At 36.6% G+C, this 21335-nt stretch overlaps 2 protein-coding genes across 2 annotated transcripts; one reads left to right on the top strand and one right to left on the bottom strand.

The window, feature by feature from the left end:
* The first annotated feature begins 1585 nt into the window (after window positions 1-1585).
* Window positions 1586-6168, top strand: LOC109067145 (C-type lectin domain family 4 member E-like). The gene is made up of 7 exons (XM_042745315.1): window positions 1586-1739; window positions 2590-2721; window positions 2886-2927; window positions 3032-3103; window positions 3240-3394; window positions 5632-5741; window positions 5833-6168. Exons 1-7 carry the CDS (start codon window positions 1664-1666, stop codon window positions 6005-6007), a joined length of 762 nt encoding a protein of 253 aa, XP_042601249.1. The 5' UTR covers window positions 1586-1663; the 3' UTR covers window positions 6008-6168.
* A 446-nt stretch (window positions 6169-6614) lies between these two features.
* Window positions 6615-20912, bottom strand: LOC109059818 (casein kinase II subunit alpha-like). Its single transcript, XM_019077002.2, has 14 exons — window positions 20768-20912; window positions 16919-16983; window positions 13771-13901; window positions 12267-12378; window positions 11135-11236; window positions 10935-10985; window positions 10770-10829; window positions 9411-9494; window positions 8968-9078; window positions 8755-8856; window positions 8333-8433; window positions 8093-8241; window positions 7072-7167; window positions 6615-6990 (listed from the first exon to the last, which is right to left on the bottom strand). Exons 3-14 carry the CDS (start codon window positions 13869-13871, stop codon window positions 6875-6877), a joined length of 1185 nt encoding a protein of 394 aa, XP_018932547.1. The 5' UTR covers window positions 13872-13901; window positions 16919-16983; window positions 20768-20912; the 3' UTR covers window positions 6615-6874.
* Window positions 20913-21335: the final 423 nt, after the last annotated feature.

The raw sequence follows: 21335 nt of genomic DNA, 5'->3' as shown, positions 1-21335 counted from the left end.
GACAATTCGTCCAGACTGCGAGACCACACACTTGCTGATTGTAGGAACGATTTCACAATGACATGAAATCTCATGGAGATTCCCAAGATCAAACGTGACTAGAGAAGAAAAACAAAAGGAGAACAATCAATGTTGTCAGCTGGCTCTCCTGGCGCGAGTTCTTTTTCACAGTGAATATGGGTGATGTATTCTGCTTTCATGGCATTTTTTGTGGCTGCCAAATTTCAGCTATAGAAGCAACATCCAGTAGGTGACGCTTGCTCGCTCTCATTGGCTATTGCATATATCACGTCATGTTGTGCTCCACAGGAAAACAAAACAGCATACAGGTTTAAAACAACATGAGAGGGAGTAAATGACATAATTTTTATTTTTGAATAAACTATGCCAATAATTAGTATTGATCATCTTATAGTGTTTAAGTAACTGTTTCTTCTGTTGCTGAGATGACTGTTCTGACATGTGCAAATCAGGCCATCAATGAAGACTACCACAATAACAACTATAATGTGAATTGTGGTGACCTGTTTCCGTGCTGTCACGCAGCTGATCTTGTCACTGCCAAATCTACATTCACACTGACCAGTGCAGAGTAGTTCACTTCCAGAACAAAAATTTACAGATAATCTACTCACCCACTTGTCATCCAAGATGACCTTGAGCTTTCTTCATTCGTAAAGAAATTATGTTTTAACTTTTTAACCCCAAACGCTCATCTTGTCTTGTCACTAGTTTCAGTATTCATGTTAAAGCACTAACTAAATCAGCATTCTATCATCTCAAAAACATGGCAAGAATTAGACGTTTTGTTTCCAGTCAAGACTTGGAGAAACTTGTTCATGCCTTTATCACTAGCAGGGTGGACTATTGTAATGGATTCCTGACCAACCTTTCCAAAAAAAAAAAAAAAAAAAAAAAAACATTTAGATAGCTGCAGCTTAGAACGCTGCTGCCAGGATTCTGACTATGACCAGAAAATCTAAACATATCACACCAGTCCTCAGGTCATTACACTGGCTTCCAGTTACATTAAGGAATGATTTTAAAGAATTATTACTCATTTATAAATCCCTCAGTGGCTTAGGAACTCAATACATTGCATATATGCTCACTAAATATAAGCATGCTGTTCATGTTGGAATGGCTGTTTTTGTTTTGTCTTTGTGATTCAGCCCATATAGCCTATCAACCTCTGTCAGCTGTCAATATTGCACACTGCACCTTTAAGGTTTTTGTGCAATCTGAGGGGCAAAACTAAATAGAAAACTACTTTAATAGAAGAGACAAGCCCAGTGCAAGAAATAAGTCAAGTGCACATAGCAAATAAATAAGGAAATGGGTGTTTTAAGGCATAATTGTCATGGGACTTCTTTCATTTTGCCTTTTGGAAATGTTATTATATTTAGGCTATTTGTGTGTGTGTGTGTGTGTGTGTGTGTCTGTGTGTGTGTGTGTGTGTGTGTGTGTGTGTGTGTGTGTGTGTGTGTGTGTGTGTGTGTGTGTGTGTGTGTGTGTGTGTGTGTGTGTGTGTGTGTGTGTGTGTGTGTGTGTGTGAATTTGCTGCTCTACTATCGGCCAATGATTATTTCCTGTGATGTCTGTTTAAATAGTATGTTTGACTTCCTTAACTGTCAGTCACTCAGACTTCTGCCAGTTTAATGAAATGGATGTAATCTATGCAAATTCTGAACTCATATGTTCAACAAATGCTTCAATTAACAAATGCTCCCGATACAAAGGTAAGACAATTTATCAACAAAAACCTAATGATGTCTGATAGACCATTTATTATTAATAATATTAGCATTAATGAGTATTCATACAATGAAGCACAACAAATACGTTTACACTGTAAAATACACTTCAAATAAATTAAAACAAAAGATCTAATCTCTATAGTACTGTCAGTTCTCATTCATTCATTCATTCTGTAACAAAACTTCACATCAAAATCATCAAACAGCACTATAAACAACTTTTATTAAAGAAATAAAACTTCTGAGTAAGAATGTGACATTTCCTTCGTTCAAGGAAGTATCAAGAACTGTGACTAAGTTCAGACTAATTCTTTATCATACTTCATACTTTTCTCTGGTTTAAACTGGTTTTACTAATTATACAGAATTTGGGGTGTGCGTGTTATAGCCTACTCTATGTTATAGGGACAAAATGTCCCCACAAAGATGGCACTATCCAAAATCTATGTCCTTTTTAGTGGTTTTTTGGTTTATGTGGTGTATAATGATTGTTATTCAAATAGAATGATTTTTTTTTTAATCTAAAAATTCCAGTAGTTTTGTGCAAGCGGTAAAGGGATGGAAAATACAGTTTTTACAGTACAAAATTATTACATCTATATATGTAATGTTCCCACAAAACATGGAAACCCAACATGCAGGTTTGTAACTCAGACTAATATTTATTTACATATTTGTCAAGTTCTTGTATTATACCTAGGATTATGCTAAATTAATAAATGTAAATGTACATTTACACCATATTCCTCATAAAGATATATATCTATACTGTATCTAGTTATTTTTAAGCATTTGACTTGTATAGATAATTATTATAAACTTCTAATCACAGGTCAGAAGACCCTCAAGAAAGAAGTGACTGTGCATAAATGGATTAAAGTTCTTCTGATAGTTCTCAGTGTCTGTTTGGTCTTTGCTTTCGGAGGTGTTTGCACTCTGGCCATACTTCTTTCACATGCTACACGTAACTCATTTTACTTCTAAACTCATGCCTAAACATAAGCATTTCTATTATATCTACACATATTTGAGATTCTATTACATAAAAAGAATCCAAGCACTTCTTCTGATCTAAAATATTTGAGATTCTATTGATTTGTTTTGCAGCTCTTGCTTTTTTTAATTCAGACTTCAGTGTGCCTGTGTCTGATCAGGACCAAAATGCCACAGGTGAGGGAAAACAGCAACCACAACACTTTCATTCCTGTTTGTGCAGTCCGTTGTCAAACGCCGCACACCATCTCATCATCATTGTTTCTTTGTTTTGGATGCAGATTACAAAGCACAGTTTGATGCGCTCCGGCACCAGCATGAGGAGACACTTAGAAAGCTGAACAGATTAAATTGTACGTCTTAAGATCTGAGCCATGTGCAAAGTGTAAAAAACCTTAAACACACACACATACAATCACTCGATAATATAAAGAGAAAATGTGTCTAAAATAATGAATAACTGATTAATCTCTACCTCTTTTACTAAAGACAGCACAGGGTGTGCACTTTGTGCCGTCCACTGGATTCATTCTGGAGGAAAGTGTTACTACTTCTCTAAGTTCAAGATGAATTGGACACAAAGTCGAGATCACTGTGTGTGTCTAGGAGGACATCTAGTGATCATAAACAGCAAAGCAGAGCAGGTGTGTTCACCAGTTCATACATTCTTCTGAGATTCAATTTCATATTCTACAGTTAAATAGTGCTCACATCAAAACAAATCATAATTATAACATGTATGTTCTCTATAGGCCTACATTAATACGCTAAACATACTGAGACTGGTGAAGTCAACTTGAAACCGAACCCGTTTTACTTCTGTAACATGACATTTTTGAGTAAAATAGGTCCAGATGAAGTCGGGGCTTAATTTTGTGTATCTGGAATTTATTTAGCAGATACTTTAAACAGAAACTTGTCTTTTTTTTTTAAAAAAAATAGGAGTAATTATTGGAAGTTTATTTGTTCGTGGCTGTGGTTTAGTCTGTCTTCAGCTGCTTCTTGAAAGGACTCAGCAGATTGGTTGAGAAAGTGTCTTGTTTTTAGGTTTCTAGAGAGCAACTTTGTGCCTTCTTAAGGATTAATTAGGCACTATTTACTGATAGTACAGGTGCTGGTCATATAATTAGAATATCATCAAAAAGTTTATTTATTTCACTAATTCCATTCAAAAAGTGAAACTTGTATATTATATTCATTCATTACACAAAGACTGATATATTTCAAATGTTTATTTCTTTTAATTTTGATGATTATAACTGACAACTAAGTAAAATCCCAAATTCAGTATCTCAGAAAATTAGAATATTGTGAAAAGGTTCGATATTGAAGACACCTGGTGCCACACTCTAATCAGCTAATTAACTCAAAACACCTACAAAGGCCTTTAAATGGTTTCTCAGTCTAGTTCTGTAGGCTACACAATCATGGGGAAGACTGCTGACTTCACAGTTGTCCAAAAGACGACCATTGACACCTTGCACAAGGAGGGCAAGACACAAAAGGTCATTGCAAAAGAGGCTGGCTGTTCACAGAGCTCTGTGTCCAAGCACATTAATAGAGAGGCGAAGGGAAGGAAAAGATGTGGTAGAAAAAAAGTGTAAAAGCAATCGGGATAACTGCACCCTGGAGAGGATTGTGAAACAAAACCCATTCAAAAATGTGGGGGAGATTCACAAAGAGTGGACTGCAGCTGGAGTCAGTGCTTCAAGAACCACTACACACAGACATGTACAAGACATGGGTTTCAGCTGTCGCATTCCTTGTGTCAAGCCACTCTTGAACAACAGCCAGCGTCAGAAGCATCTCGCCTGGGCTAAAGACAAAAAGGACTGGACTTCTGCTGAGGGGTCCAAGGTTATGTTCTCTGATGAAAGTAAATTTTGTATTTCCTTTGGAAATCAGGGTCCCGGAGTCTGGAGGAAGAGAGGAGAGGCACACAATCCATGTTGCTTGAGGTCCAGTGTAAAGTTTCCACAGTCAGTGATGGTTTGGGGTGCCATATCATCTGCTGGTGTTGGTTTACTGTGTTTTCTGAAGTCCAAGGTCAACGCAGCCATATACCAGCAAGTTTTAGAGCACTTCATGCTTCCTGCTGCTAACCAACTTTATGGAGATGCAGATTTCATTTTACATCAGGACTTGGCACCTGCACACAGTGCCAAAGCTACCAGTACTTGGTTTAAGACCATGATATCCCTGTTTTTAATTGGCCAGCAAACTCACCTGACCTTAACCCCATGGAAAATCTATGGGGTATTGTGAAGAGGAAGATGCGATATGCCAGACCCAAGAATGCAGAAGATCTGAAGGCCACTATCAGAGCAACCTGGGCTCTCATAACACCTGAGCAGTGCCACAGACTGATCGACACCATGCCACGCCGCATTGCTGCAGTAATTCAGGCAAAAGGAGCCCCAACTAAGTATTGAGTGCTGTACATGCTCATACTTTTCATATTCATACTTTTCAGTTGCCCAAGATTTCTAAAAATCCTTTCTTTGTATTGGTCTTAAGTAATATTCTAATTTTCTGAGATATCATCAAAATTAAAAGAAATAAACATTTGAAATATATCAGTCTGTGTGTAATGAATGAATATAATATACAAGTTTCACTTTTTGAATGGAATTAGTGAAAGAAATCAACTTTTTGATGATATTCTAATTATATGACCAGCACCTGTACAGTAATGTGATGTCAGTGGAATCATTTACAATAAGACCTGGAATGTGCATTAAAAGGCTCAAAAACATAGGGTCAGTTGTGATTTCATGTTGACTTTAAATACTATACATTTTTCTGTTCTGAACCTTTTCTACATTACATCAGATCTCTCTAGTTGCATGATAGTAACACTGTTCAATTTGTTCTCCTTCAGGATTTTGTTACTTCTAACGTTAAAGTAACCCACTGGATTGGTCTTAATGATCTGGAAACTGAAGGTCACTGGGTTTGGGTGAACAAACAGCCAGTTAATGATTCAGTAGAGTAAGATCTACACTAATGTTTAAAATACCACCTTTGCATTGAAAAACCAATACTTGAAGCAGATGTACTTTGTGTTTTTTCCATTCTGCAGATTCTGGATTAAGCGAGAGAATGGAATCAGAGAGCCTGATAACTGGACTAAAGGCCATCCGGACGGTGAGGACTGCGCTGGTCTAGGACATCCTGGCGGAGAGACGGATTTCTGGTCGGATGCTTTCTGTTCTCTAGAGAAAAGATTTGTGTGTGAAGCTCCTGCAGCAGTTTAATTCATCGCTCCCGAAAAGATTTTGTCCATTTGCTCATTAGTATTTATCAAAGGAACACAAAGACACATTTTGAAGAATTAATGTACTTACCACTTTAACCCCCAAATACTTTGCATTAAATGTAAGCTTTGTATTAAATGTAAACAAGTTTCTGCTTTTAACACACAAACATATTTATTTATATATATATATATATATATATATATATATATATATATATATATATATATATATATATATATATATATATATATATATATATATATATATATATATACACACACACATTTAATGCAAAGTTTTTTTTTTTCGAGTTGAACACACATGAATGCCACCAAAGTTGTAATCACAAATAAGAAACTTTCTTTGGGCCTAGGGTTTCCAAGTTGTGGGCTTGTTAGTGAAAAAAATATGGCATCTGTTACTGTATTATCGGTAAACTTGTTGAAATTAAGCGTTTTTTGTTGTTTTTTAATTTACAATAAAATTACTTTGAATAAGAGCATCTGCTGAAAGCATACTTGTAAATATGTTTCTTGCACTTTGATATTAATTTCCCAAACCTGCAGATAACAGCAACTGTTCAAGTAACAAACGGAAGCCAACGTAGGGACATATAAAATAAATTTTATTATCCATTTTTCTGAATTTCTACACTGTAGTGGCTCCTATATAGACACCATCATCAGGAAAGACTGCCGGACACTGACGCAACATAACAACTGTCTGCTGTGTGTCCGAGCTTCAATATATAATTATTGTATGGAAAAAAAGAATGAAAAAAAAAAAAAAAAAAGTTTTTCTTTCGTTTGTTTACACTCAACATAAAAATGTGGCCCAGGGCAGAGAGAGCGTGAGTGAGTCTGTTCAGGGCTGGGCACCAGTGGCTGCAGGAACCTGTGTGGCAAGAGCACTGGGAGAGGAGATGACAGGAGAACCTGCGATGTTGGCCATCGGCTGGGACGAGGACATGGATGTGATGCCTACAGGCAAACAGACACAACGGTTTGTCAGCGTTTGTGAAATCTCCTAATGTAAGTTCACTCAGAAAGCACACGACTGACCTGTGATCATACTGGACGTGCTGACTGGAGTGGAGCAAGTGGACAGTTTCTGAAGTGAAGGCCAGTCCTTCTTCCCTTGGTCCTTCACGATGGGATCTGACACGAGACATGAACACAGTGATGAAATTAATGTTGCACACTGAGGCATTATCAGTACAGTACAAACTATTTCAAAAAAGGAAAAAAATAAAAATTTCTGCTTCCGCGTGACAAACACTTTAGTTCTTGTTAAAAGATGATTCTCACACCCTTTGATTTCTGCAACACAGGAAATGCGGATGGAATCACGGAACTCAGCAATAAAAATAAAATTTACAGCGATGAATGGGGATTGTCACGGAATTTGACAATTTGAATTTTAAGAGCATTTTACAATTTTATTTCATAAAATCGTCATACATACATACATATATATATATATATATATATATATATATATATATATATATATATATATATATATATATATATATATATATATACACACACACAAAGAAACTGAAAGGTCTTAATGATAACCCCACAAATTTTAATTGGTTTTACTTTAAATTATATTACTATTTTATAGCCCTATAAAAATAGTAATCAATTATTACATTATATAATTTTACATTATTATTTGTACATAATATTTCAACTGTTAACGTTTTATGAACGCAAATGATAAGACTTTATTTTTTAATTATTAAATTTAATTAAAACATTAAATCAGGAGAAAATCAAGGCCCTAAAAAAAATGTAATCATCTGTTGTTATGTTGTAGTTTTTTGATTTTTTTTATTTATTAGTGCTTTTTAATTAACACTTATCCATTAAAACAATCCTGAAAAACAACAGGAAAAAAAATTGGAGAAAAAATATATATATTTCATAAGGCCCTACAAACCTTTCCATTGCTGCTAAATACCTTTACAGTCATTTCATCACAATACATGACGTGTTTTAGAAAAAAAAAAGCACAGACACTATACATTATGATTTTAACCGCAGTGATGTTCTCAGACAGAGAGCAGACACTCACAGAAATAAGGGTGCTCCATGGCCTCGCGTGCGGTGAGACGAGCTTGGTGGTCGTAGCGCAACAGTTTGTCCAGGAAGTCCAGAGCTTCAGTACTGACCAGGTGCTGGTTCTCGCTGTGGACAAACCGTTCCCACCTTTTCCGGGAATGTCTGGAGAAAGAGGACGAATTAAAGAGATAAAAATCTAAATTGCAGTTAAAAAGTACTACATGCATAAAAACAATCCCATCTCTCAACGTACCTTCCCAAAATGTCGTTGAACCGTGGGTCGAGCTCAATGTTGTATTTGTCGATGTAGTCGTAGAGGTCCTCTGTGCCCAGAACTTTGGCAATCCGTACAAGCTGGAAAAAGAGACAGAACTGGTTAAAAACAGCAGAGGGCAGCAGCCACCACTCGACAGATCAAACCAGCTGAACAGTCATGATTATTTTTGTAGGCCAAACCAGAAATTAACATCATCCTGGTTTCCTTGTGTTAAAATCAAGAGGCATTATAGATGCATTTTATGTTTTTTTTTTTTATTTACTAAAAATCACAAAGGGTATTACGTATTTATTTGACATTTTATTAAAATCACAAGGCAATATTACTGATGTATTTTATGTTTAAAACAGCATGGCAACAATGAATATTTGAAAAGACCTAAAAGCAGCAGGTCTCACCTGATCATAGTTGTCGTGTCCGTGGAAAAAAGGCTCTTTCCGGAAGATCATACTCGCCAACATGCAGCCTAAGCTCCACATGTCTAAACTGTAGTCATACATCTGTGGGACAAAAGCAACATGAGCTATAAAAGATGTGCATGTTTATTTATGAGATGCTTGAACATAAGTCTTTTTCATATCCCTTCATCGCATTTCTCGTGTCATTCTCACCTGATAGTCCACCAGCAGTTCAGGTCCTTTGAAATATCGAGATGCCACCCTGACATTGTACTCCTGACTGGGGTGATAAAACTCAGCTAAGCCCCAGTCTATCAGACGCAGCTAAATGACAAAACACACACAAACAGATAAGAATCAAATGTAATTTCAGTCAATTGGGAAATAGATTAATGATTCATGATCATGATTTGTGTGATTTGCTCAACATCTCACATCAGCGTTGACGCAGATAACATGCAATTTGTAGACTTTTAAATTCGATCTTGGTCAAAAGTGCTTGACGTCACAGCAGCAAACAATGCTTCTCTTTCACTACAGCAAACTCTAATTTTTAATTGGTGCATGAAAGCAAGCTCATCATTATTCAGCCAATCAGACTTGCAGAGTGAGATGGCGTAACACAATTGCTGACGTGAGGAATAAATGGACAGTACCTTTCTGTGTTCATGGTCGATCATTACATTGTGTGGCTTCACATCTCTGTGCATAATTCCCATACTGTGGCAGTAATCCAAAGCCTGAGAAAGACAGAGAGGCACTCTTAGAACTAGACATTACAAATAACTGAGTTTTCACATCTTCTGACCAATAAATCATTTAATTAAATCAGGGCTGTCAGTTTAACGCGTTAATTTATTGGTTATTTAAAAAAATAAGGTGATTAAAATATTTTAACACAGTTAACGCACTGACCCCACCCTCAAACGTGTACGTCATCTTACATTTCATACAGTTGACCGTTGACAAATATGATGTAGGGGAAAAAAATCAATAAATGCAGTTATGCATTAATAATAATGATAATAATAAAAACATTAAAGGGATAGTTCACCCAAAAACAAATTAAAATCTGTCATCATTTACTCAAACCTGAATGATTTACTTTCTTTTGTAGAACATAGAAGTCATTGGTAACTAAAAGTTGTTTTTCAAATTATCTTCTTTTATGTTCCATAGTTTATGTTAGGCCGTTGTAGCCTAAATGTTTGTGTAATTAATTTTATGTTGAATCAAATAAAATATTTCTAAAGCTACAATTTGTAATGTCTACTCAATACTTTCTCAATTTAACATGAAAATATCTTTAAATAATCTTTTGTGGCTATTTTCACAGTCAAATTTATTTTGCAATTAATTGCGATTAATTAGATTAATTAATCGAAACATGAAATTAATGAGATCAAAAAAATATTTGCGACTGACAGGCCTAATTTAAATAAAAAAAATAAAGAAGCTGATGAAATATTTCAATATTAAAAATATTTAGAATATTTTCTAGTATACCAAGAAAAAAATTATATTCTGCAGAATTCAACAATTTAAAAGTATACAGAATATATATTAAAGATATAATGGAATGGAATATTAAAAGAATCTTTGAATATTTCTTGAAAAATTACCCAAAAAGAAAATGAGAATCAGAATTTTTAGCATAATTTACTAATACTCAAAACAATGTTTTTTTTTCTAACAAACAAAAATCTGTTGGGTTTTTTTTTTTAGTCCCACACAACTGACTAACAGCAAGTGTACATGAACAATGTGCTATAACCGTAGCAGTTAGAAGCTGTTGAGTAGCTCTTATAGGTGAAGTGCTAGCAAACTATTAGTACCGAACAAAAACATAGAAAGTGGCCCAATGGTGTGTCAATACATAACGATGAGATCCCCTGTTGCTGGCTGATGAGGGGAGAGTTTGAAACACATTTGAAAAATACAGGCAACATGATACAAACAAAAATCTAATTTAGGTACAGACTTGTGATACTAAGATGATATCAGAAAGAACTTACCTTTAGGATCTCAAACATGTAGAACCGAATGTCGTAGTCTGATAGCGTTTGATACAATTGCTGTATGAGAGAAAGAGGATGCTTGAGTTTGACTGAACTGATTTTTTTGTGTTACATTCAGTTGAGGTGGCAGAATTGATTAAGCAGATATGAGAAGTGATTTACCTTGAAGTCTGTGTTGTTCACATGTTCAAAAACCAGAGCTGGGGTTCGAGACTTCAGGGAGAAACACAAGAGACTTCAGTTAGAGACACATTTGAAACACTATGTAAGTACATGCATGTAGCTGCACACGTTTGATTTCACATGCTGCATTTTTAACTACATTTTTCTATACAACATCATCTTGAAGAAAGCCAACTGACCACTGGATCCTTGACAATGTCTAGAAGTGAGATGATGTTGGGGCCGCCTCTCAAATTCTCCAAAATTTTAATTTCCCGCTTGATTTTCTTCTTCTTTACTGGCTACATATGGAAATAAAGACAAAAAGGCAACACAAAACCATTAAAGACAAAATAAAACTCAACTTCATAACTTGACATTTCAGAATAGAACTGAATTTTCAGTGGGGAATAATGTACAAGAAATAATTTCTACTTATTTATGATTTCTGGATAAATATTTTTTATAAAATAAAGAAATATTTTCTATATTCGATAGAATTTAACCTAATTTTAAAATATCTAAATTATATATGTAGAAAATCTATCAAATTTAAGGATGAATACAAAAAATATGACAATATTAAAACAAATTTTTTTACTTGCGTGAACCATTTGGGAGCGGTCATAAAAAGTGGGTTACGGAATAATTAGTTTGTTATTTACAAAACCAACCACTGCTTACATCAGCCCAAAACATTTATTTCACTTCGATAACGGTTTTGAAAAGGGACGGCTTTGAGAAACGTCAAGTCAAACTCAAACTTATGCCGCCACAAGCACAACTATATCATCGCTCCATTCAGAGATATTAAGAATGTAAATAAACTCAATTTTGATTTCACATAGTCTTGCAGTACAGATTAATTTGACGCAACGACATCCAATCTGACTGCGTCTAGACTCAATCTGAGTGGCTTCATCCTTCGTGTCTCCAGGCAGGGGAAGTTCATTGCACACGACTGGCTACATTACAGGACAACGGTGCTAATCTTCAAAACTATTTATCACTTAGCTTGAAAAGAAGCTCTCAGTTCGTCGGGTGTTATCGCTAGAATCTAGAGCTTTCTCTGGTTAAGAGGAGGAGGGGGCGAGGAAAGAATTCACCAGGCGCCCGTTCATCTGAACACCAGCCAGCAGCCTCTGGTTTCGATACCATCCGCTGCCTACCATAACGTAAACAGGCTTATCTCGTCAACTACTCAGAAAACGAGAAGCTGGAGGGGACATGAAGACCTAGGGTCTCCACCGTCCCACTGAACTTAACCTGACTTGACCGAAGACTGGTCAGAATGCTGTTAAAGCTGTCTGGAACTACAATAACGCTCGTCACCTTGAGTATTTTGACGACTACTTTCTCATTGTTTGTGATGTTGATGGCTTCAAACACTTCGCTGTACTTTCCACGGCCAAGTTTCCGCACCAACTGGTAGTCATCTTGATTCCTGTTGACAAGACCAACAGCTGTTATTACAAGTGCAAATGAAACACCAGTCCAGACAAATAAAGATATCAGCCCTGTAGCCCTGCAGAGAAATATTTCACACTACACTCTGTGATGCCTGCAAACAATCCTGGGACCGACTCTGAACTGAATAACATTTGATCATTACACACATTTGGGGCAAGTTGTGTCCTAGTGGTTAGAGTTTGACTCCTAACTCTAAGGTTGTGGGTTTGAGTCTCGGGCCGGCAACACCACAACTGAGGTGCCCTTGAGCAAGGCACCAAACCCCCAACTGCTCCCTGGGCGCCGCAGCATAAATGGCTGCCCACTGCTGTGTGTGTGCACTTTGGATGGGTTAAATGCAGAGCACGAATTCTGAATATGGGTCACCATACTTGGCTGTATGTCACGTCACTTAAAGCTTTACAAATAGTGAATCAAATGCAATTAGTTTACTATTACTGTGGTTACACTCAACAATAAGGCCCTCGAGACCCCAGTTGCATTGAATTAAGATTGAAAACAGTCAATTCTGGGTTTTAGTTTCAATAACTCATAGAAGCAGCTTCATGAAACAATGGTCTCCGAGTTATATTATTTAGATGACCTATTACTTTCTGTATTACTGAAAATGTTAAGAATCTGTAAATTAATAAATAAAATAATATTGTAAGGTATTGCGATATATATCAATACATCAATATTGCTCTGGCACAATAATACCCCTTTTTAATTCACTAATGAATCATTCAGAGAAATTTCTGAAGCTGTTACACTGAATTATTCAACAAAGCCAACTCAACAGAATGATTCACTTACAAATCAGACATCATTATGGCTTGTGAGCAAGAACTAAATAAAAGATAAACCTACCTAGAAAAAAAAAAAGCACTTTTACATTGAACAGGTTGGGGTCAACAAGATTTTTTCATGTTTTTGAAAGAAGTCTCTTATGCTTATGAAGGCTGCATTTATTTGATTGAAAATAAAGTAAAAACAGTAATGTACTTTGACATTTTCAAAAGAACAGCATTTATTTGGAATATAAATAATTTGTAAGTTTATGTCTTTACTATCACTTTTGAGCAATTTTATGCATCCTTGCAGAATAAGTGTCAATTAAACTGACACCAAACTTATGAAAAGTAGTTTATATTCAGAGCTTTTCAGGCCTGGAAAATACATTTTTAAAGTACAAAGGTATTTTCAGGTTTTCTTATGACTGTGGTATCCCTATAATTTCCTTAATTTTTGGTGATCTTCAACTATCCAGATGTCTTGTAATGTAACCCAAACTGCATAAAAACAGAACTAGCATCATTATTTTAGAAAACCTGGTAATACTACATTTATTCTTACGGAGGAAAAAAAAATTAATCTCATCACTCACCCCCACTCTACAACGTGAGATTCATAGTCCCAGTATTCCCGTGGTCTCTGTGTGTTGACGTCTGGATAAACGCGGGATCGACTCGTGACAGGGCTGGACATGATCTGGACGTGTGGCTGCTCCTGTCAGGGCTGTGAACACACAAAAAAAACAATCAATAGAGGGACAGCACTATCAGGCCAATCTGCATTCATAAGATCGACTGAAATAAAAGGCTTGGGGCCTGAAATCTGTGGCCTCGGTACAGAATCAAAGGGAAGATGAATCTACAACAGGGATGTTTGGTTTTACAGGCCCCCGGCCACGACACGGACCCCTGACTGTCTGATAAACTGGATTAAAGCTCTGAATCTCTGCCCAGATAGAGGAACGTTTTAATCTAGATGCAAGCAGACCGAGGAAGACTAGCCCAATGAAGTCCAAAAGGTGTCAGCACATTCTTTCAGGGTTGAAAACACATAAGATGGCTTAAGGACACAATACTGATTTCTTTGAGGCTTTCCATATATTTATTTATAACCATAAATGAGCTCCAGGTGGTTACTGGATGTTTCCAAGCTCGAACCTGTTGGAATAATCCAATCATAGTAATTTACCACCCAACCCTGCTTCTCTTTCACCTGCTGACCTGCCTGATACAGAGTTTATCATTGTATAGCAAAAACCATGAAGAACATAGGGCTGTCACGATTATGAAATTTGGCTGATGATTAATTGTCTAAAAATAGTCACGGTTATTGCGATTATGCAGATTATCACAAAGAATTGTCTGTTTTTTATGACTTTCATTATATAATTGTGATTAATTTAAAGGTTCAGTAAATAATTATGATGTTATCTTTTAATCTATGTTAAGTTATTATTTTGCAGTTTAAAGGCTTGTTCACACTGGGACGAATATTGCGCGTGATGATCGCCGACATTTAAAGCCTCGTGACTAAACAAAGTGTGCCAATGTGAGTGTGCACACTGATGCGCAAAATGCGAGGCATAAAATCGATTTAAAAAAAAAAAAAAAAAAGCCTCGGGCGCTGTTCTTTTGGTTTGACGCGCAGCGTTAAAAACTGGCCTACCAATGAGAATGGTGCTTTTGTGACAAGATAAAAGTAGAGCTGCTGGTCTCATTGGTGTCTGAACACAAAGGGCTTTATGACAAACGCGACAGCGACTACAAAAATCTCGATCAGAGGGAGTTGTTATAGAAAATGAAAAATCGGTTGGGTATGAATACAAAAGATGTTCTAACGGTTCATGACAGAGAAATGAACTCCAGCAAGATTTGTCATTTTATGCAAATCCCCAGACCTTTATCTAAACTTCCAAGTATTATAATGGGAATATATCACCTTGGAGATAGAGTTTTACCATGCTGACTGTCATAACTGAACGTGACGTGCCGTTTGAATACTGAGCAGAGAATGACTGACAGCTGCAGCAGAAGGAAGATGAGTTTCTGTACACTTAAATTTAATAATGTAAATATAATTCTTTCCCTCACATTAAGATATGGAATGGCTTCAGATGATATAGCCTACAGTGCATGAAAAGCAAACTGGTGCTCTTCTGTTTCTTTTGGTGTATGACTCCCCCTTGTGCCGTATAAAAAGCACAATAATCTGACAACCGCGGTTAGATAAATTAATCGCGCTTAAACAGTTATTTAATTATAGCGACAGGCCTAGAAGAACATACCAGGGCTTCTAGTAAGTTAGGTAATGAATAACAGCTACAGGGCTGTGGGTGGTTGCAACTCATGTCTCATATCTGTTTTTCATTGCTATTTTATCCATTTTATAATCCTGCTACTAGCATTTTATTCAGACTAAAACCCCTTTAATTCAAGTGAGAAAAGTTTTTTTTTTTTTGAGTGGCTTTTGCACATCCTGTCATACCGGTGACTGCGTGCCGCTGCAATAGACACATTTTGCAGCATTAAGGTTAATGGTTAATCGATCCTTAATTTAAACGACAATTGATCATGGAAATGATCGAAAATTGACATCCCTACAAGGTATACAATTAACAAAATGTTCCCAGTAATTATACCAACCACAATAAAAAGACGTTTGCCAAGCAAGATATTTCCTTAACATACCTGTAGCCTATTTACAGTAGAAAACAGCAGCTTTGCTACATTAAAATAGAAATCAATCTATTTTACGGCAGCTCTGAATGAGTCTTATCACACTGAAAACAAGAACATCCTGGTTTAATGAACAACAATTCTGATACAGTACTGGGATCAGCGCTATAATTGAGACTGGCCTGCAGGACCCTAGCGTGATTAGATTTAATCTATGTCTGTTCTCCTGTAATTTGCCTTAACTGGCTGAAAAGAAAACCAAATCATCCTTTTTCCACCATAACTCCATTGTGAAGCCATCTTGAGACAATTTAGACTAGAATCTGCTTAAAAAGCATTCAGTCTCCTCTCAGAAAATGTTTTTTTTTTTTTTTTTTATTCATCCCCTTAAAATCTTCACAACTACATATTCAGACATCTCTAACCATTGCATCATGTCTCTTGCTGTTTTTTAAAGGTGCCGACCAGCATCATTTTTAAGATGTTAAAAACAGCCAAATTAAAATTAAAATGTCACATTCCATCCAGATGATTTTTAGCTTGTCTTATATAAATTCTGCTTAAGTAATGCATCAGATCAGGATCAAAAAGATTCATGAAATCAGCCTAGTTATCCATGGTTTCCCCAAAACCAATGAATAAACTAGTCATTCAGGCAACTCACCAACTCTTGATTTTTAATGCATTTGGCACATACCTATTTATTATGAATGCTAAAGAAATCAAGCAGGGATGCTGGAACATAAACACTGATACTAAATGGCATGTATGGGAAACTACCATCAGAAACAATGGATAATTTTGTTTTGCCAGATGGGATTTTGGTTTGATCACCGTTCCAAAGAATCCTGCCTCCTCCGACGGCCACCTCAGAAGAGTGCTGAACCTGATATCACATGATTCACAAAGCCTGCATTCAGTAGCAGCCATTACTCATATCTCAAACCAAAAATGACATTATCTAATCTACAGATGGACGAGCACCAAATATGTAGACGCATTTTAACTCCTCAATGTGTCAAATGAGGTTTCAAAGAACACAATGGACATTTAACCATGACTCACCTAAAATTGTGGGCAGCCTTGGGGAATCTTGCAATGATTTTACACGAGGGTGACGCTCCAAACACCTGCAAGGCAAAACAAATAACTTTAAGACTCGCCAATGACGTCAGTATTTGATTTGCAAAGATGTTTGTTTGTATGAACAAAACCTGTTGTGTGCAGCCAAACCAGGCCACTGGTAACTCAAAGCAATATGTGTGATGAACACACCAAGTGATGATGCAGTCAAAAACACAATCATAAAATTTTATGAATGCTGCCATTTCCCATCTGTCGGTCAGAACTGTGTGGATCTCAATCACTAGTGCACAGATAGCGATCAAAATTTACACTGGATCTCACTAGGATGTAACACAAGGGCATCTGCAAATTTAAGACATTTTAAGACCTGCACAAGTAAAATGAATACTGTATGTCCATAATGAATTTCATAATCGCAGGCGATTCATCTGTGATTATGAACGCGATTTTGCGTAGCTTGTCAGTGAACAACGGCTCTGTATAGTAAATGCTGCTCCATCTGAACGCACATGCTGGAGATTTACTACTAAACACAGAACCGGCTTTTCTGATAAGATGCGCATGATAAGCGCATGTGATTTATCGTGCAGCCCTACTTTAAAGGGGTCATATGATGCTTTTTTAAAGATTATTATTTTGTGTATTTGGTGTAACAGAATATGTTGGCATGCTTTAATGTTCAAAAAACACATTATTTTTCAAATACTGTACATTATTGTAGGTCCTCTATGCCCCGCCTCTCTCAAACGAGACTCTGATCCCCTTTCTGGCTTGAACTGATGGTAAAATTAAGGATATTATTAACTGTCTTTACATTTATTTTGAAAGATGAAGCTCGCGTTATGGAAAGGGGCATTACATTTCCGATGAGTGTTTGCGGTGTTCGGCCAATCACAATGCACTGGGTCAGTTGGCCAATCAGAGCAGACTGCGCTTGTCAGAAGGAGGGACTTTGTAGAAAACGTTGCGTGACAAGCGCAGTCGGCTCTGATTGGTCAACTGACCAAGTGCATTGACCCAGTGCATTTTTTCAAGCCAGAAAGGGGAACAGACTCGCGTGATAGACACAGTGATGATGCTCGTATGTGTTTGCAGTACACAAGCCACAGACGTTTAAGACAGCTGACTCCACTGTGTGACCATGTCTCTCTCTCACACACACACAAAACTCCGCATTTGAACAGTCAATAGCAAATACTTTAATAACAAAACATACTTCCAGTAGCTGATTCAGAAGTGCCAGATTGTCGTAGCAAAATCAGAATTACCTCCTCTCCTAGGTTCTCGAAATGGTCGTCCATAAAATGCACTGCTGTTGTAAAGCGTCCTAAATGCATCTACTTTCTGAAGGCCAAATAACGTGCTTTTGCTTTCACCTAGAAACACACAGCATCTCTCTGACATGGCTGCTTCAACACTAAGGGGCGTTACATAGTCAATGCGAGCGATGCGAACGACGCGCTTCCTTTCATAGTCTAAACAGTGGACGCAAGTGTCACAGGCGATGCATGTATGCAATACACCACTCACGCAACAGGGGGTAGTAGAGTCGGGTCACGTGATATTCAGATCACAATGACAACTGAAGAGGAGTGCATTCTTTTGTGGATTTTACATCGGCGGCAACAAAGGCAGCGCAGAAATAGGCGGTGGTATGTTATACGTATAAGCTCGCATAATTTTTCCTCTTCGCCAGCCATTGTATTCAAACCTTCTTCTTCTGTAAACATAATATTCTTGACCTAACGTACAATACTTGCAATGTCGCCCCCACCGACAACGCATAGTATTGCGTGCATCGGCGCGTCGCGTATCAAAAACTAGGACGACACATTTGGCTATGCACCGACGCATAATGGCGGCCGAAGCGTAACGATGAGTAGCCTTGGGGACGCGTATGCGTACAGATGCGTTGACTATGAAACGGCCCTAACTGTGGTTACTGAAACCACACCTTCTTTCTTTGCATGAACATTTGGGCAGCATTAGGCAAATATTTCCACATAGAGACGTAGATATGGGGGGGGGGGGTGTATTTGAATGAGCCGTTTTAGGGGGCCGTGGCAGTCTCTAAACTTTGATAAAGAATATCTCTTTGGATTTGAGACTTTAGTCTTTGAAACTTTACAGATCTTCTTCATGCACCAAGAGCTTGAAACACTCCAAAGAGAAAGGAAAAATATGACCCCTTTAAACCATTTCCTTATGAAGTTTAATAATCACATTAGGCTATATTCCAATTGTGCAAATTTAAGACCTCTTCAATAATAGACTTTTTTGTTATATCATTTAAGACATTATGACTATAATGTAATTAATCTAAATTTAAGACAGTTTAAGGACTATTAGTGAACCATGAGCACGTCCATGAATTAAAGAAACACAAGATGACTTTAAACGTGTTACGTTCGAGCTGTTTTTACTAGAAAATACATCTGATGCCCAATCTAAAATTTTGTTTGGTCATATTTAATATAAACTTCATTTAATTAAATAAGCATAAAACTTTTTTTTTTATATCACTTGCCACCAGGGAGGTACTTCCTGGAGATCAATCTATATCCAAACAAACATCAGCAGATAAACAGAGACAAAACAGGATGTGTATCAAAACCTAGTGAGCTGCTTACCTTAGTAACATTTTGAGCATCACAGACACGTCTCATACAGGGTGCTCGCACCTTTCTACTAATTAATTTACAAGCCTAGAACATTTTACACAAGACTGCATTCACAAAGACCAATTTCTGTCCTATTAAACGTTTCAGAGCTGAAAAGAATTAGAAAAATACATTTACTATTGAACATTATTGAAACTGCAATGATTTTTCATACCCTTAAAATCACAATTTTGATATATCCAAGTATTCCATCATTGTTGGAACGATCAATCAGTGAATTTTCCAAATAACAGTCTCAGTACTCCTAAAAAACAATAGAAGAACACTAAGACTATTCGGCCAATCACCTTTTGCCTGTAGTCTATATTTTTGGCCAACACAGACGTGTTTTTGTCTACAATGTTTAAAAACGCTGGCTAGATAGTAAGCACACTAGACTTTTTTTTAATTATGCTTTGGGATCAGAGCCTCCTTTGATTAACCCAACAAACCAGTTCACCACAATGCAGAATGATACTAGATAAATATATTTAAATGTAAAGGTTTTCACACAATTAAACTTTTAACCTCATATAAAGCTAATTTGTTTTGATGAAAAAAAAAAAACTTAAAAACCTTTTCCACTTTAAATTAAATTGACTGTATAACAATGAAATACCCACTGATGAGCTTAAAACATCATTTGCAGCCTTTTCAAAAACCACACACTATCTAAACAGGGTGTTAAATATTTTAAAGTCTTTATGAAGGTTTCTACAGATTTATGATGGAATAAGAGGTTAAATATAAGAATAACGACCAAAATCGGACATGGAGCTCAAACGCTCATTCAGATCAGAATCTAGAGCATCAGTTAGGAGCGAAACTAAAAGCCTGTCTAAATTGTACACACTCGTAACCACTCAGCTAGTTCATTTTCAAATAAATCTACACTTAAGCACATTCACGACAACGTTTAAGTGTTAAACTATTCAAACCCCATCAAATCATCGAGTTTCTCTAACATTTCGTTATCATATCATCACGTTAGCCACAGCCATGCTAACGTTCCATCATTCACACAATAAACACATTTCTAAAGACTCAAGAAGGCATAATACCTCATATAAAAAACCATCATCTTCCTTAAAATGATTTAAAGATCACGTATGTTAAAAGTTTATAGTTAAACACAAAAAGTATTCACATAAAGGGCGGTTTGTATTACCTCTCAGCTCAGTGTTAATATGGCCGCGGCGAGGTTAGCGCGAGGAGACGCGACGCTCTTCCGGTCCTGCAGGGGGCGCGTATCAACGGCGCGCTCACTGATCCTGGCTTCCGCTCAAAGACGCTGGATTTTCTGGTCCTCCAGGCTTATGATTAATTTCACATCCATAATTGAATGTTTAATGATAAAACCCAACTTTATGTTTTATTTCATTTTTAACTGAAGTAAGTCTGTAGCCTACATTAGTCATGCAAAGTATTTATTTTGATTTATTCTTGTATTTATTTCTATTTTTCTACACCTGATTCCCTTATTCTATTTGTATTTTTATTAGTACTCCTCCCTGGTACTTTTTTATTTATTTTGTAGTTTTTTTCTTGTTGATTTGTATTTGCATTTGAACAAAAGTGCATTTATAATGTTAAAGTTTATTAAATAAAATAATAATAAATTAACTACATGGAGAGTGTGTTCAGAAAGAATTGTGAGAACATTTTTAGCAAAGCCATTCAGTTTTGCAGTTGTGGATGATGTGCATAACTTGGTCTTTCATTCTGTAATTACGATT

Source organism: Cyprinus carpio, chromosome B19 (genome assembly GCF_018340385.1).
Source record: "Cyprinus carpio isolate SPL01 chromosome B19, ASM1834038v1, whole genome shotgun sequence".
NCBI classification, from domain to species: Eukaryota; Metazoa; Chordata; class Actinopteri; order Cypriniformes; family Cyprinidae; genus Cyprinus; species Cyprinus carpio.
Note: the sequence above shows the minus strand (reverse complement) of the source record. Positions and strands in the feature narration are given on the sequence as shown.